The following is an 11,525-nucleotide window of genomic DNA, read 5'->3' as shown; positions in this document are numbered from 1 at the left end:
TATTATTATTATTATTATTATTATTATTATTTAGACTCATTAAACTATCTTGAACCTTTTTTTTACTTCGATTATTACAAAGCATGTCTGATGTTTTGTCGGGAGGATAAGAGTTTGGATCATTTTATGTTCTTATTCTTGACCATGTCTCTCTACCAAACGATCAATGTATCGTGTGTGTGTGTGTATATATATATATATATGTATGTATTGCTACCTGCATAGCATTGATGCTTATTATCATTTCTGGAGTGGTCAACTTGAACGTGAAATTATAAGTAGTAGCAATAGTATTCATTGTATGACGAGAAAATATGTTAAACCTCATGTTTATTAACGAAAGAGTTATTAATTTTGTTTTTTTTATTTTTCTCAAATACAGGTGATAATTTTTGGAGAGCCGAAATGAACACATTTTCGCATGTACCTCCAGGCTTTCGGTTTCATCCGACCGATGAAGAACTGGTAGGTTACTACCTTAGGAAGAAGGTAGCGTCTAAAAGGATTGATCTAGATGTGATCAAAGATGTAGATCTCTATAAGATTGAACCATGGGATCTCCAAGGTACGTAATTCTTACAAAGTTATAATTAAGCAAGGCATTGCGTGGAAATAATACGCAGATGCATGGATAGAAGAAGATGCAATACGTTATATAGTGTGGAAGATAATGATATTTGGTTGTGTGATGTAAACAGAGTTATGCAAAATAGGAACAGATGAACAAAGTGACTGGTATTTCTTCAGTCATAAAGATAAGAAATACCCAACTGGAACTCGCACGAATAGAGCTACAAAAGCAGGATTTTGGAAAGCGACGGGAAGAGACAAGGCAATATACTCTAAGCATTGCCTGATTGGCATGAGAAAGACTCTTGTGTTTTACAAAGGAAGAGCCCCAAATGGACAGAAGTCTGATTGGATCATGCATGAGTACAGGCTAGAAACTAATGAAAATGGAACTCCTCCGGTAATTTCCATTCAAATTCAAACACATTTTTTTGTTTACATTTTTCAGGTTTGCTTTCTACTGATTTATAATCTTTACTCATTCGTGTTTTACTCAATAACTTTTATTCATTAGCTTATTGCTTCTTACAATTTTCATCTAATAATATATCACAGTTTTTATTTAAATAATAAACTATCCCTCCAAAATTCAAATATATAAGTATTGCTGGAATAAAATATCAGGATTTTTTTTTTCCTTTTTGTTGTTTTTCTACTTATTCACTACATGCTGTCAAGTCCATATTGTTTCATCAATTACTGTTCGGAATAGATATTATTTCATAGTGATTTCAAGTATTCTATAAATTGTCTAATAAGTAAGACAAAATTATTCTGCATGGCTGAAATCATGCAAAACCCGTTATATATATAGAACCATGTTAAATATATTTTTAATTCTTATAAATATAAAAAAAGAAAAACTATTTTTAATTCTTATAAATTTTAAAAAAATATTTTTAATTAATTAATTTTTTTAATGATTTAAATTGTCATAAATTTCAAAGATTTAAAAACTACTCTTATAGCTATACTGTTTATTATTTTTATGCATGCAAATATGTTAAAGATTACTTTAAGTAGTAGGATGTAATGTTAAACAATATAAGTTCTAAATGCATACGTGATCAGTCATGATAAGCTTTATTGCTAGAAGGTCTAGTATAATAGTTGGACTTCACAAAACAGATTCAAAATCAAATTTATATATATTTTATAAAATCGAAAGTGTTTTTCACCCCTTAACATTTTTGTATGATTTAAAAACACTTTAAATGTATGTCCTCCTCTTATATACAATTATGAAGCCTATTAATTACGTTAATAAAACACTTTAAATCTCACAAATTTTAAAAATTAATTAGGTACATGTGGATTTTTGTTAACTGGAAAATTGCGTTAAATTGACTTCAACTGGATTATGTGAACCTTTTGTTTATAAACAAATAAATATAATAATATAGAGTATTAAGAATTTCAATGTACACTAATTTGAGAATAAAGAGTGCAGTTCCTTCTTAGATGAAAACTAGAACCAAACCTCACCTTTGGTTGAATCATAAAACCGTTCCAGCAAGCCTATTTGCTTCCTTCCCCCATTATCTAGCGTTAGCCTAAATACATATAGAATGCTCATTAAATTCAGCTTAACAGTGGGATTTTGAATAGTTCACATAAGATTTTGGATTATTCAAAACTACGTTGTCTCTATTTAAAATAAAATAAAAAACATAAATCCAAACAGAATAAAAATTCTACCGAAAAGATTCAGCTGACATAGAGTAATGCTAAAGTTAAAATGTTTCCTTACCACTCATGAGATGTGAGTCCAACCTTATAAGTAGTTGACACCACTCTTCACCCAAAACCTTAAGGCAATGAGTTAATGTGTCTTCCCACTTATAAACCACTCTACTTTCTCATTTCTCTCCAATGTGGGACTTAAACTCACACTTGGATTCCCAACATATCAATGTTCTATAATATATGAATAGTGTTAAAACAACAGTTTCACACTCAAGGAAATAATCTCTTACAACACTAACGTAATGTTTCTAGTTCTTGGTGAGGTAAACAATATTCTGCTGAAAGTTACATGCATATAACATCCTCTTCTGTGAAATTGCCTCAGACAAAATCATATATTCTGCTTAAATTTGCACGCATTTTCAACTTCACACGTAATATTCATCTTAAGTTGCTACAAAATAATAGTATATTATTACCAACAACTGAGAGCTCCAATTTAGTTAAACCAATATGTTGTTCATCTTTTAGACATTCTGTAGTTACCTAAGTAAGTATATTTTAAATTGGTTAGGGTTTAATAGTTTTAAACTGTTCAGGAAGAAGGATGGGTTGTGTGTAGAGTGTTCAAGAAGCGAATGACTACAATGCAGAAAGTGGGAGAATATGATCAGTCACCCTGTTGGTACGATGAGCAAGTTTCCTTCATGCAAGATTTTGAATCCCCAAGGCGCATTTCCCAGCCTTATGCATCATACCATCAGCACCACCCATGCAAACCTGAGCTCATGGAATTGCAATACAACAACATACCCCACGATGCATTCCTCCAACTTCCGCAACTTGAAAGCCCCAAACTAACTCACTCAGCACCCAGTTTGAGTTGCAGCTCAGTTGTCCCTTTTGCTTATGAAACCAGCAACAACAAAAACAACGGAAGCACCTTGCAGTTCTCATCACTCTCTCAGGAAGAACAGATACAATACTGCCACCAACAAAGTCAAAATTCCCTCTATGATAATGCGGTTGACCAAGTCACAGATTGGCGAGTGCTTGACAAATTTGTTGCTTCTCAGCTTAGTCACAACCAAGATGTTTCCAAGGAGACCAGTTATTCCAATGCACCTATTTTCCAAGTGGCTGAACAAATTTCTGTGGTAACCAATGGATCCAAAAAGGAGCAAATTTCTCAGGAATATGCTTCAACATCTACCTCCAGTTGCCAGATTGACCTGTGGAAGTGAAAGTTTATAAATATATATTATATATAGTAACTAAAAGATATATGATGCATAATACTAATTATAGGAAGTGCGTACAAGTAAATGTTGAAAAAAAAAAGACAACAGTGTTTCTCCCGGTTGTTGTACATAATAAACCCAGATGTTTTATATATATATATACCATTAGTTGTTGAACCTCTGGAAGCTAGAGTATGGGCTGAAATGCATCCATTTATTAGATGCAATTCATCTCTCCTATATATAGTGCTTCAAGGTCAACTCTACTCTCTACAGCAGAAAGTGATCCATGGTGGGAAGATTTCTGCGCATTAATGATAAAAGTTATTTGTTTACTGCAGCTTAATTTTGCATTTACTGATATGTATTCAGTTTGTAGTTGAAATAGGCAATTACTTGGATCTATCAGAATCCAGAAGTGTGAGAATGAAGGTATGAAGATTTGAGAATATAAACCATATATGTGCTTCTTACATATACACACACACGTTCTCCACTGTGCTAGTTTAGAATGTACTGTTATATCTCTTTTCTGCAAGCGTACAATTTCTGTATGGCATAATAGATGTGAAACTTTAAACACGAAGTTAAAGAGATTAATCACTGACATTCACTGAAAACCATAATCTATATTCGCGTTGTTGGGATAGATATGGGTTTATATATGGATAGATACTTCCATTGACGAGGTCTCTTGGAATCAAAAACAAATTCGTGAACTTTTGGCCCTAAGCGGAAATGCTAAACGACTCAATCAATCTAAGAAAAGTAAAGAAATGAATTTTATTGGTTATTTTTTTGTATATTTTTCTTGTTTCTAAAGATCCATTTTTTTTGTTTTCTTAGAGTTAAGTTAACATATATTCTGTCATATCTGCACTTTATAGGAAATGCTTCGTAAAATAACTCGGAAACGAGTTAAATAGCCTGCGAACTCGTATTGGATTGCGTTAGGCTGTAAAAGGTATATCATTATTATTATACACTTCTATATACGATCTAATAACTTTCCTTTTCCTCTTGTGCCTGGGTTTGACCCTATATATGTTTTTGAGAGATTCATTTCAATATTTTTGTTATATTTTGATAAATAATAAGAAAAAAAAAAGGAAGAAAATGACAAACATAATATAACAATTCGGAATCATTTATAGTTTGATAGATCTGTTGAGGGGATTCGTACAGGAGATTTAATTATAAGGGTTAAATATGTTTTTAGTCCCTAAACTATTGGCCGTTTCTGGTTTTCGTCCCTCTTCCAAAGTAAGGTACAATTTGGTCCTCATTCTTTAGAAAAACGTTCGTTTTAGTCCTCAAAATTTTGTTTTTAGTCCTCGTTTTAGTCCTCAAAACGTTCGTTTTTTCGACTAAAACGAACGTTTTTAAAGATTGAGGACTAAATTGTACCTTACTTTGGAAGAGGGACGAAAACCAGAAACGGTCAATAGTTTAGGGACTAAAAACATATTTAACCCTAATTATAATGAGTCCCTCTAAATCAATATAACAAACTTTACATTATCTCCTGAATTTGGCTCACATGCACGTCTATTTGTTAAATTTATCTTTTGAAAAATTTATTAGTAATATGACCATTCATGGTCCATTTTAGATAAATACAGTATGATTTTTATATTCAAATACGACTCTAAGTTTTATATTAAATAAAAATAAGAAAGGTGAAAAAAATATTAATTTATTACTCTATTTAATTTGAATTATTGGATTTAATTCTTGTTACTATTAGCTATAAGTATATTTTAAAGCATCCTACACAAGTTTTCTAACACATAATAAAAAGAACTATAAAAATTATGTTATCAAATTACATCTTAAATATATTTTAAAATAATCATAATTGCAATTAATTAAATATAATAATTATATTTAACGAACTGCAATTATGATTATATACTGAAAACATATATATTTACTGTTATTCTAACAAACTTCTCTCTTTTCAAATCAATTAAATTAAAAGTATATATTTACTGAAAATTTAGAAAATGATAAATAAAGATAAACATAATTTTATTAAAAAAAAACTACAATTAAGAAAAGGAAAGAAAGTATTAATTATGTTGGAGTCGGGTCAAAGTTTACCCAAGTTTAAAAAATAATTTTTGAGTTGATCTTAGCAGTACTGTACCTATTGAGATAACACGTTTTTAGCTAAACTCAGGATTATTACTCTCCAAGAAAAGTAAGATTATTTGTTAATGCAGTCATTCTATCAGAAGTCAAACTTATACATATCTTTATGAGGATACGATAAATCTGGTAGCTCAACGCCTAAAAAACATTGTGTGGGATAAAATCTTTAAAAGCATAAGTACATTTATATTTATTTCACATATATTATAAAAATAAAATAACATAAAAAAAATGAATTTTTGTATTTAAAAAAAATAAAAAATAAAAAGATAAATAAATATAAAAATTTATGTGTGTAAAATATCATTTCTCAATTATGAATTATGAATGTATCTACGTAACTTATTCTGAAATATTTGTACTCCAAAAGTATGTGGAGTCAAAGAAGAGTTTGACAGTAAAATTAGTTCGTGATGAGTATAATAAATAGGTGATGATATTTTGACAAGAAAAATAAAATTGATTTAATAACTTCAAATAATAATGTTATAATGGAAATATAAGTTTATTATATTGTTGCCGAGAGGGTTTTCTTTTAATTTAGAAGGTTTCAAAATATGACTTCCCTAAAACAATATTTTCTAGTTCAAAAAAAAGGTAGAACGTAGAAATTATAGTAAGAAGTGTTAGACTGATCGCAAACGGCGAAAAATGTATATCCAAACATACACTAAGTTGGGTAAACTCTTTTTTACTGGGATAGTTTATTTTTTAAAATTACTAAAAAAATTATGTTATAAGTGGGATTTACTCGACTCAACTTTTGTTTGAATAAAATTCAAATAATTTTAAACTGGGTAAAATTTTTGTGACAATTTAACTGTCATAGAATAAAAGTTTTTAAGGCAGAAACAAATTTCAGAATTCAATGTATAGATTATTACCTTTTTTGTATTTTAAAAAATAAGCAATGTTTGAGATTATTATTGCCAACTAACTGAAAATAATAAATACACTCGCAGTGTCGTCCACTCAGAAAACGTAGAAGATATGTTAAGTTGGTTCTCAATCATGTTATAGTAATGTTTTAATAGTTTACATTAAAAAAATTCACACTAATAACTTAGAAAAACTAAACTAAAGAAGATGTTCGATGCATACTTTCACACTAGTAATACACGCTCACTGTCACAGTGAGTACATAGAATGTCCTAAAAAACTATGATAAAATGAAAGAAATGGTGTCAATCAAACGTTTCTGTCGTATCAATGTCAAAATATGAAAACCATAGCTATAAATCAACTGAACTGTAAAAGTTAGCGGAGATCCAATATGATCCAAGTAGTCAATTAAGAACACAGTCTGGAAGCTATTCCAAACTGATTTTGAGAAAAAATCACAAGTTTTAGTTCAATGCAAAGTAAAACGAAGATATGATCATAACAAGGTCTGGGACATGTACCAATTACAGGAACTCCTGAATCCAAAAATGCCGTTTTATATCAAACAAATATTACCTTCACTAAGAGACATATTTCGTTCCATTCTCAGGGCATGAATAGCTCAAAGATGGCTCCTCAGCTTCTCTGTCAAAACACTCCTCCATCTAACAAGTTTTTTCTTTGCATAACGTGCCACTTTGAGTAACTGCAAGCTGTCAGACAAGTCTCAAAATGTTTCAACATAACTGGTCGGAAAGAAGAGGAGTTAACTTATTCAAAAGTTCCACCGGAGTGACGGGAATTTTCAAAAGTTGTTGCTTTATATACCGATGTCGAAACAAATCTTAAACAACCAATCATATATGCGAATGATATTCAAGGACAACGAGTGGTTGTTTGTGTGGCTGTCATTGAATATTGACGACAGGTTAAAATTCTTGTGTCGGAGTGAATTAAAGAAGCAAACGAAATTCCTTTCAAGTAATGGAACGACACAATGATTAGGCGTGCTCCCATAAACCTAATCATGATGCATGTTTGAACTCATAGTCAGAGACTCATCACTTGCACAGAAAGAGAGGAGTGTGAAAGAGCTTAGCATGCTTGCCACAAGGATTCTCATATCATACCAGTGTGGATGAGGAGGGAGCACCCAAACAGAACTTTATCAAGTGTTACTTTCTTACTGGTTCTTACCTCATTAGGGTTTATCTTTTCATTGCTTCACATGTTTTCCTGGGGACAATAGAGTGGAGAGAAATTATAGACTAGGGCTCGCCCTCAACTTAAAGCCAAAACAACCAAGTCATGCGCATTCATCGATGCCGTGTGTGCCTGAATAAGTAGGATTATTATAAAAACATTTATACTGTATTGGACCATGTTATTCAGCTCATATGAGGGTAACAAAACTTACATCGTTTTGTTTAGTTCCACACAAAGTTTTAAAATGCCTCAGTCCCTTGCTAAGTAAATTAATACTTGCATTTCGATAAATTTTTCTTATAAAAATTATTTTAACAAAAGTAAACACATAATAATAATTATAAAAAAAGGAAAAAATAATGACACTATTCATTTATTTTATTTGCAAAAGGAAAAATTACAAAATATAAAATATAAGTGCAAAGAGAATATCTAAACTTGTATGCAAAATAGAAATTACCATATCAATTTTATATGTCAAATTAGACGCCAAGTTACCTAGACTATAACATAAGTCAAAAACAACAACGTGGCACCCAAGTTACCTAGATGGTAACCTAAAGCCTACAAACAAGACACCAAGTTACTTAGACAGTAACCTAAACGAGACATCTAGTTACTTAGATGGTAATTGAAATCGCTCAAACGCGACACCAGAGTTACCTAGATGGTAACATCAGTTAAAATATGCAAACGTGGCACCTAAGTTACTTAGACAGTAACAAAAACTCGCAAACACAAAACCCGAGTTACAAAGACGATAACGTGAATTAAAGCTCGTAAACACGACATCCAAGTTACTTAGACCGTAACAAAAACTCACAAACGTGACACCCAAGTTACCTAGACAGTAACATCAATTAAAGCTCGCAAATGTGATATCTAAATTACCTAGACTTTAACATTAATTAGAGCCTGCAATGCGACACCCAAGTTATCTAGACGATAACATAAGTCCGCAAAGGCAACACCCATGTTACCTAGATGGTAACATCATTTAACGCTCGCCAACACAACACCCTAGTTATCTACACAATAACATATGCTCGCAAACGTGACATCCAAGTTATCTAAGTGACAACCACAAACGTGACACTTGAGTCTACCTAGACGATAGCATAAGTTAAGCCCACTCAGGTGATACCTTAGGCTACCTATATTGTAACATCAAATTAAACGCGCTCAGAGGGCATCTAAAGTATTGGAACAACCGGTACCAATTTTGCGTAGCGAAAATATAAAATAGGAGTACGATACAGATTGTTAAAAGCAAAGAACTTGTTCGGTCAATTATAAAAATATATGAAGTAAAGATTAAGAAACGAGAGCACCTTTCGTTCGACAAACGAACGGAAGAACCTTCCTTTAACAAACGAACCGGAAGAGACAACTCAGCCAACTTGAAGAGAACCACTCCGACCTTTGACACACAAAGCGCGAGCTTCTCCTTTTCACAAGACTTGGCAAGAGCACACTATCACTTTGAGAACTTCCTCAGACAAACTGTATTCTCAAAATGACATAGATTCCTTTTGCACTTACTAAGAGCTTCCCTTAGGCATACAGCTCTAATACTCTCAAAATGAAAAGTTAAATTCTAAGAGATGTGAAGACCTCTATTTATAAGCCCAGGTTCGTGCAGGGTCAGAAACTGCCAGTGATAATCGATTATCATAAGTGATAATCGATTATTTGTGTCTGTTATAGGGTTTTCAAAAAAGTGATAATCGATTATCTTGGGGAATAATCGATTATTTGCGCGACTTGGGCAATACTGACTCAGACTAGAATAATCGATTATCCTGAGCAATAATCGATTATTTGCGTGTGCAACTCTTTTCCAAAGAGGCTCATGATAATCGATTATCATATCCAATAATCGATTATCTACGCAAAGACTCTCTAAACAGGAAAACTTCTAAGTGTTCTTACATCAACAAAGTAATTCCTATACAATTAATTCTACAAAATGCTTTTAAAATAAGTACAACAAAAGTCTTCAAGTTCTTCATCTTGTAGGATCATCAAAACCATAATATCTTCAAGACACCAATGCTCCTCATTGGTAACATAAAGTTGACAACACAAAGTTTGCTCAAATAAGCCGCATCAAATCCTTCCTAAGTCAATAATTCAAAGTGCTCAAGATAACATCCATGGTCAAAGACGACCTTTAAAGCTCGACTGAACAACCAATCAACTTGCAAAGTCAAAGACGACCACATATAACCTGGCCAAATGGTTTATCCACCTGCAAACATAAAGTCGGCTACAACTCAGCTAAAGGGCCAGTTATAATGGCAACAGGCATTCCCTTTATGTTAATAAAACTTTCGAGCGTGGGAGACTTATTATGTACCCAGCCCAACAAATATACTAAGTAACATAGCCCAACAAGATCCATTCAATATTATTAACCTAAAAGTGGTTAAATAATATTCTAAAATATATTTATTGTTACAACTATAATATATTAACAGAATATATAACTAAATCTTAATAGTTTGATTACGTTATAATATCTTTTAATGTCATATATCAACATAATATATGATTAGTTATGTAAAATATTGCATTATTGTTATTAATTTTTTAATTTGATATATAATCAATAAGTTCTTATATTTTTCGATATTATTAAGTATTCTTTGGATATTTTTTGTTTTTACAACATAATTCATAAGGTCTACAAGCCTTATAATTACACATAGTATTTCACTCGGAAATATACATTCTCTTATTAATTTAAGCATCAAAAAATATTTTACAATGGATATTCCTCTTTGATAATGAGAAATTTGATTTTATTTGTCACATTACAAGAAAAATTTATATTATCGATGTTCAAAATTTATCAGTAATGTTTAAAATTCGTAGATAAATTGACAAAAAATTCGTAGACAAAATTTATCAATAACTACTAACAAAAAAATCTATTGGTATTATCCATTGATAATTATTGACAAAAAAATTTATGGGTAAAATGTGCTTATAAACATTGTTCATCTTCTTTCTCCTTCCTCCTTTCTCTTCTTTTATTCTTTTTGTTTTCATGAATTTTGTCACCAAATAGAGCATTGTCAGCCACCAACTCCAAATTTTTCTTAGTAAGATGAACTGACTGCCATGCTAAGGGAATAGATACATATAACAAGTTCAAACTTGGTGTCATCCTTCACACCAAATCATATTCATGTGTTCTGAAAAAATATCCAGGTATAAAGGGTTGTCTGGTTTTCGTTGATTTGGGGCGCATATTTATATATTTCCTAACCATTACTTTTCTGAGCCACCGAAGAGAAAAGAAACTCATTTTGCAATGATTGAGGAAGAAAAGGGTAAAAAGAAGTAATTAATATACGTAGATTACATAAAAATATGTAGTACATAGACAGTACTACGTACAAAATACTCGGAAGCAGAAAGACAAACGATATTATTGGTGGATCATGCTATGCATGCTAAATGATAAAATAGAGAAGACTTTGAGGCTTGAGGTGACGAAAGCTACAACAAGACTTGGTGAGAAACTTCAGGCCTAGCTGGGTGGTGGTCCCTTTACTTTGGAAGGAGTAAAAAAAGAATGTAATCCCAAAACCATGAGCATGAAACTGTAATGCAAAGAGGGCACATTAGCTGTGTGACATGTTGGGAAAAATCACACAAAAGGAGACAACTAATTCACTGTTTGTGTTATTGGTAGTTTATAAATCCACTTGAAAGGCAAGAAAGAACTCAGAAAAGATAATGTGAAAAGACAGAAAGAAAAGAAAGGGTGTTGTAAAG

General features: G+C 31.6%; 1 protein-coding gene across 1 annotated transcript; it reads left to right on the top strand.

Annotated features, from left to right (window-relative positions):
- Window positions 1-390: 390 nt before the first annotated feature.
- LOC148206875 (NAC domain-containing protein 7-like) lies at window positions 391-3,920 on the top strand. The gene is made up of 3 exons (XM_088115054.1): window positions 391-565; window positions 699-970; window positions 2,856-3,920. Exons 1-3 carry the CDS (start codon window positions 406-408, stop codon window positions 3,498-3,500), a joined length of 1,077 nt encoding a protein of 358 aa, XP_087971180.1. The 5' UTR covers window positions 391-405; the 3' UTR covers window positions 3,501-3,920.
- Window positions 3,921-11,525: the final 7,605 nt, after the last annotated feature.

Source organism: Vigna umbellata, chromosome 1 (genome assembly GCF_029865625.1).
Source record: "Vigna umbellata cultivar VRB3 chromosome 1, Vumbellata_1.0, whole genome shotgun sequence".
Classification (NCBI taxonomy): Eukaryota; Viridiplantae; Streptophyta; class Magnoliopsida; order Fabales; family Fabaceae; genus Vigna; species Vigna umbellata.
This window is presented reverse-complemented; position numbering and strand designations above follow the sequence as displayed.

Coding starts and splice junctions, on each gene's coding strand:
- LOC148206875 (XM_088115054.1), top strand. CDS start 406: ATGAACACATTTTCGCATGTACCTCCAGGCTTTCGGTTTCATCCGACC. Junction 566..698: donor TGAACCATGGGATCTCCAAG/GTACGTAATTCT, acceptor TGATGTAAACAG/AGTTATGCAAAATAGGAACA. Junction 971..2,855: donor ATGAAAATGGAACTCCTCCG/GTAATTTCCATT, acceptor TAAACTGTTCAG/GAAGAAGGATGGGTTGTGTG.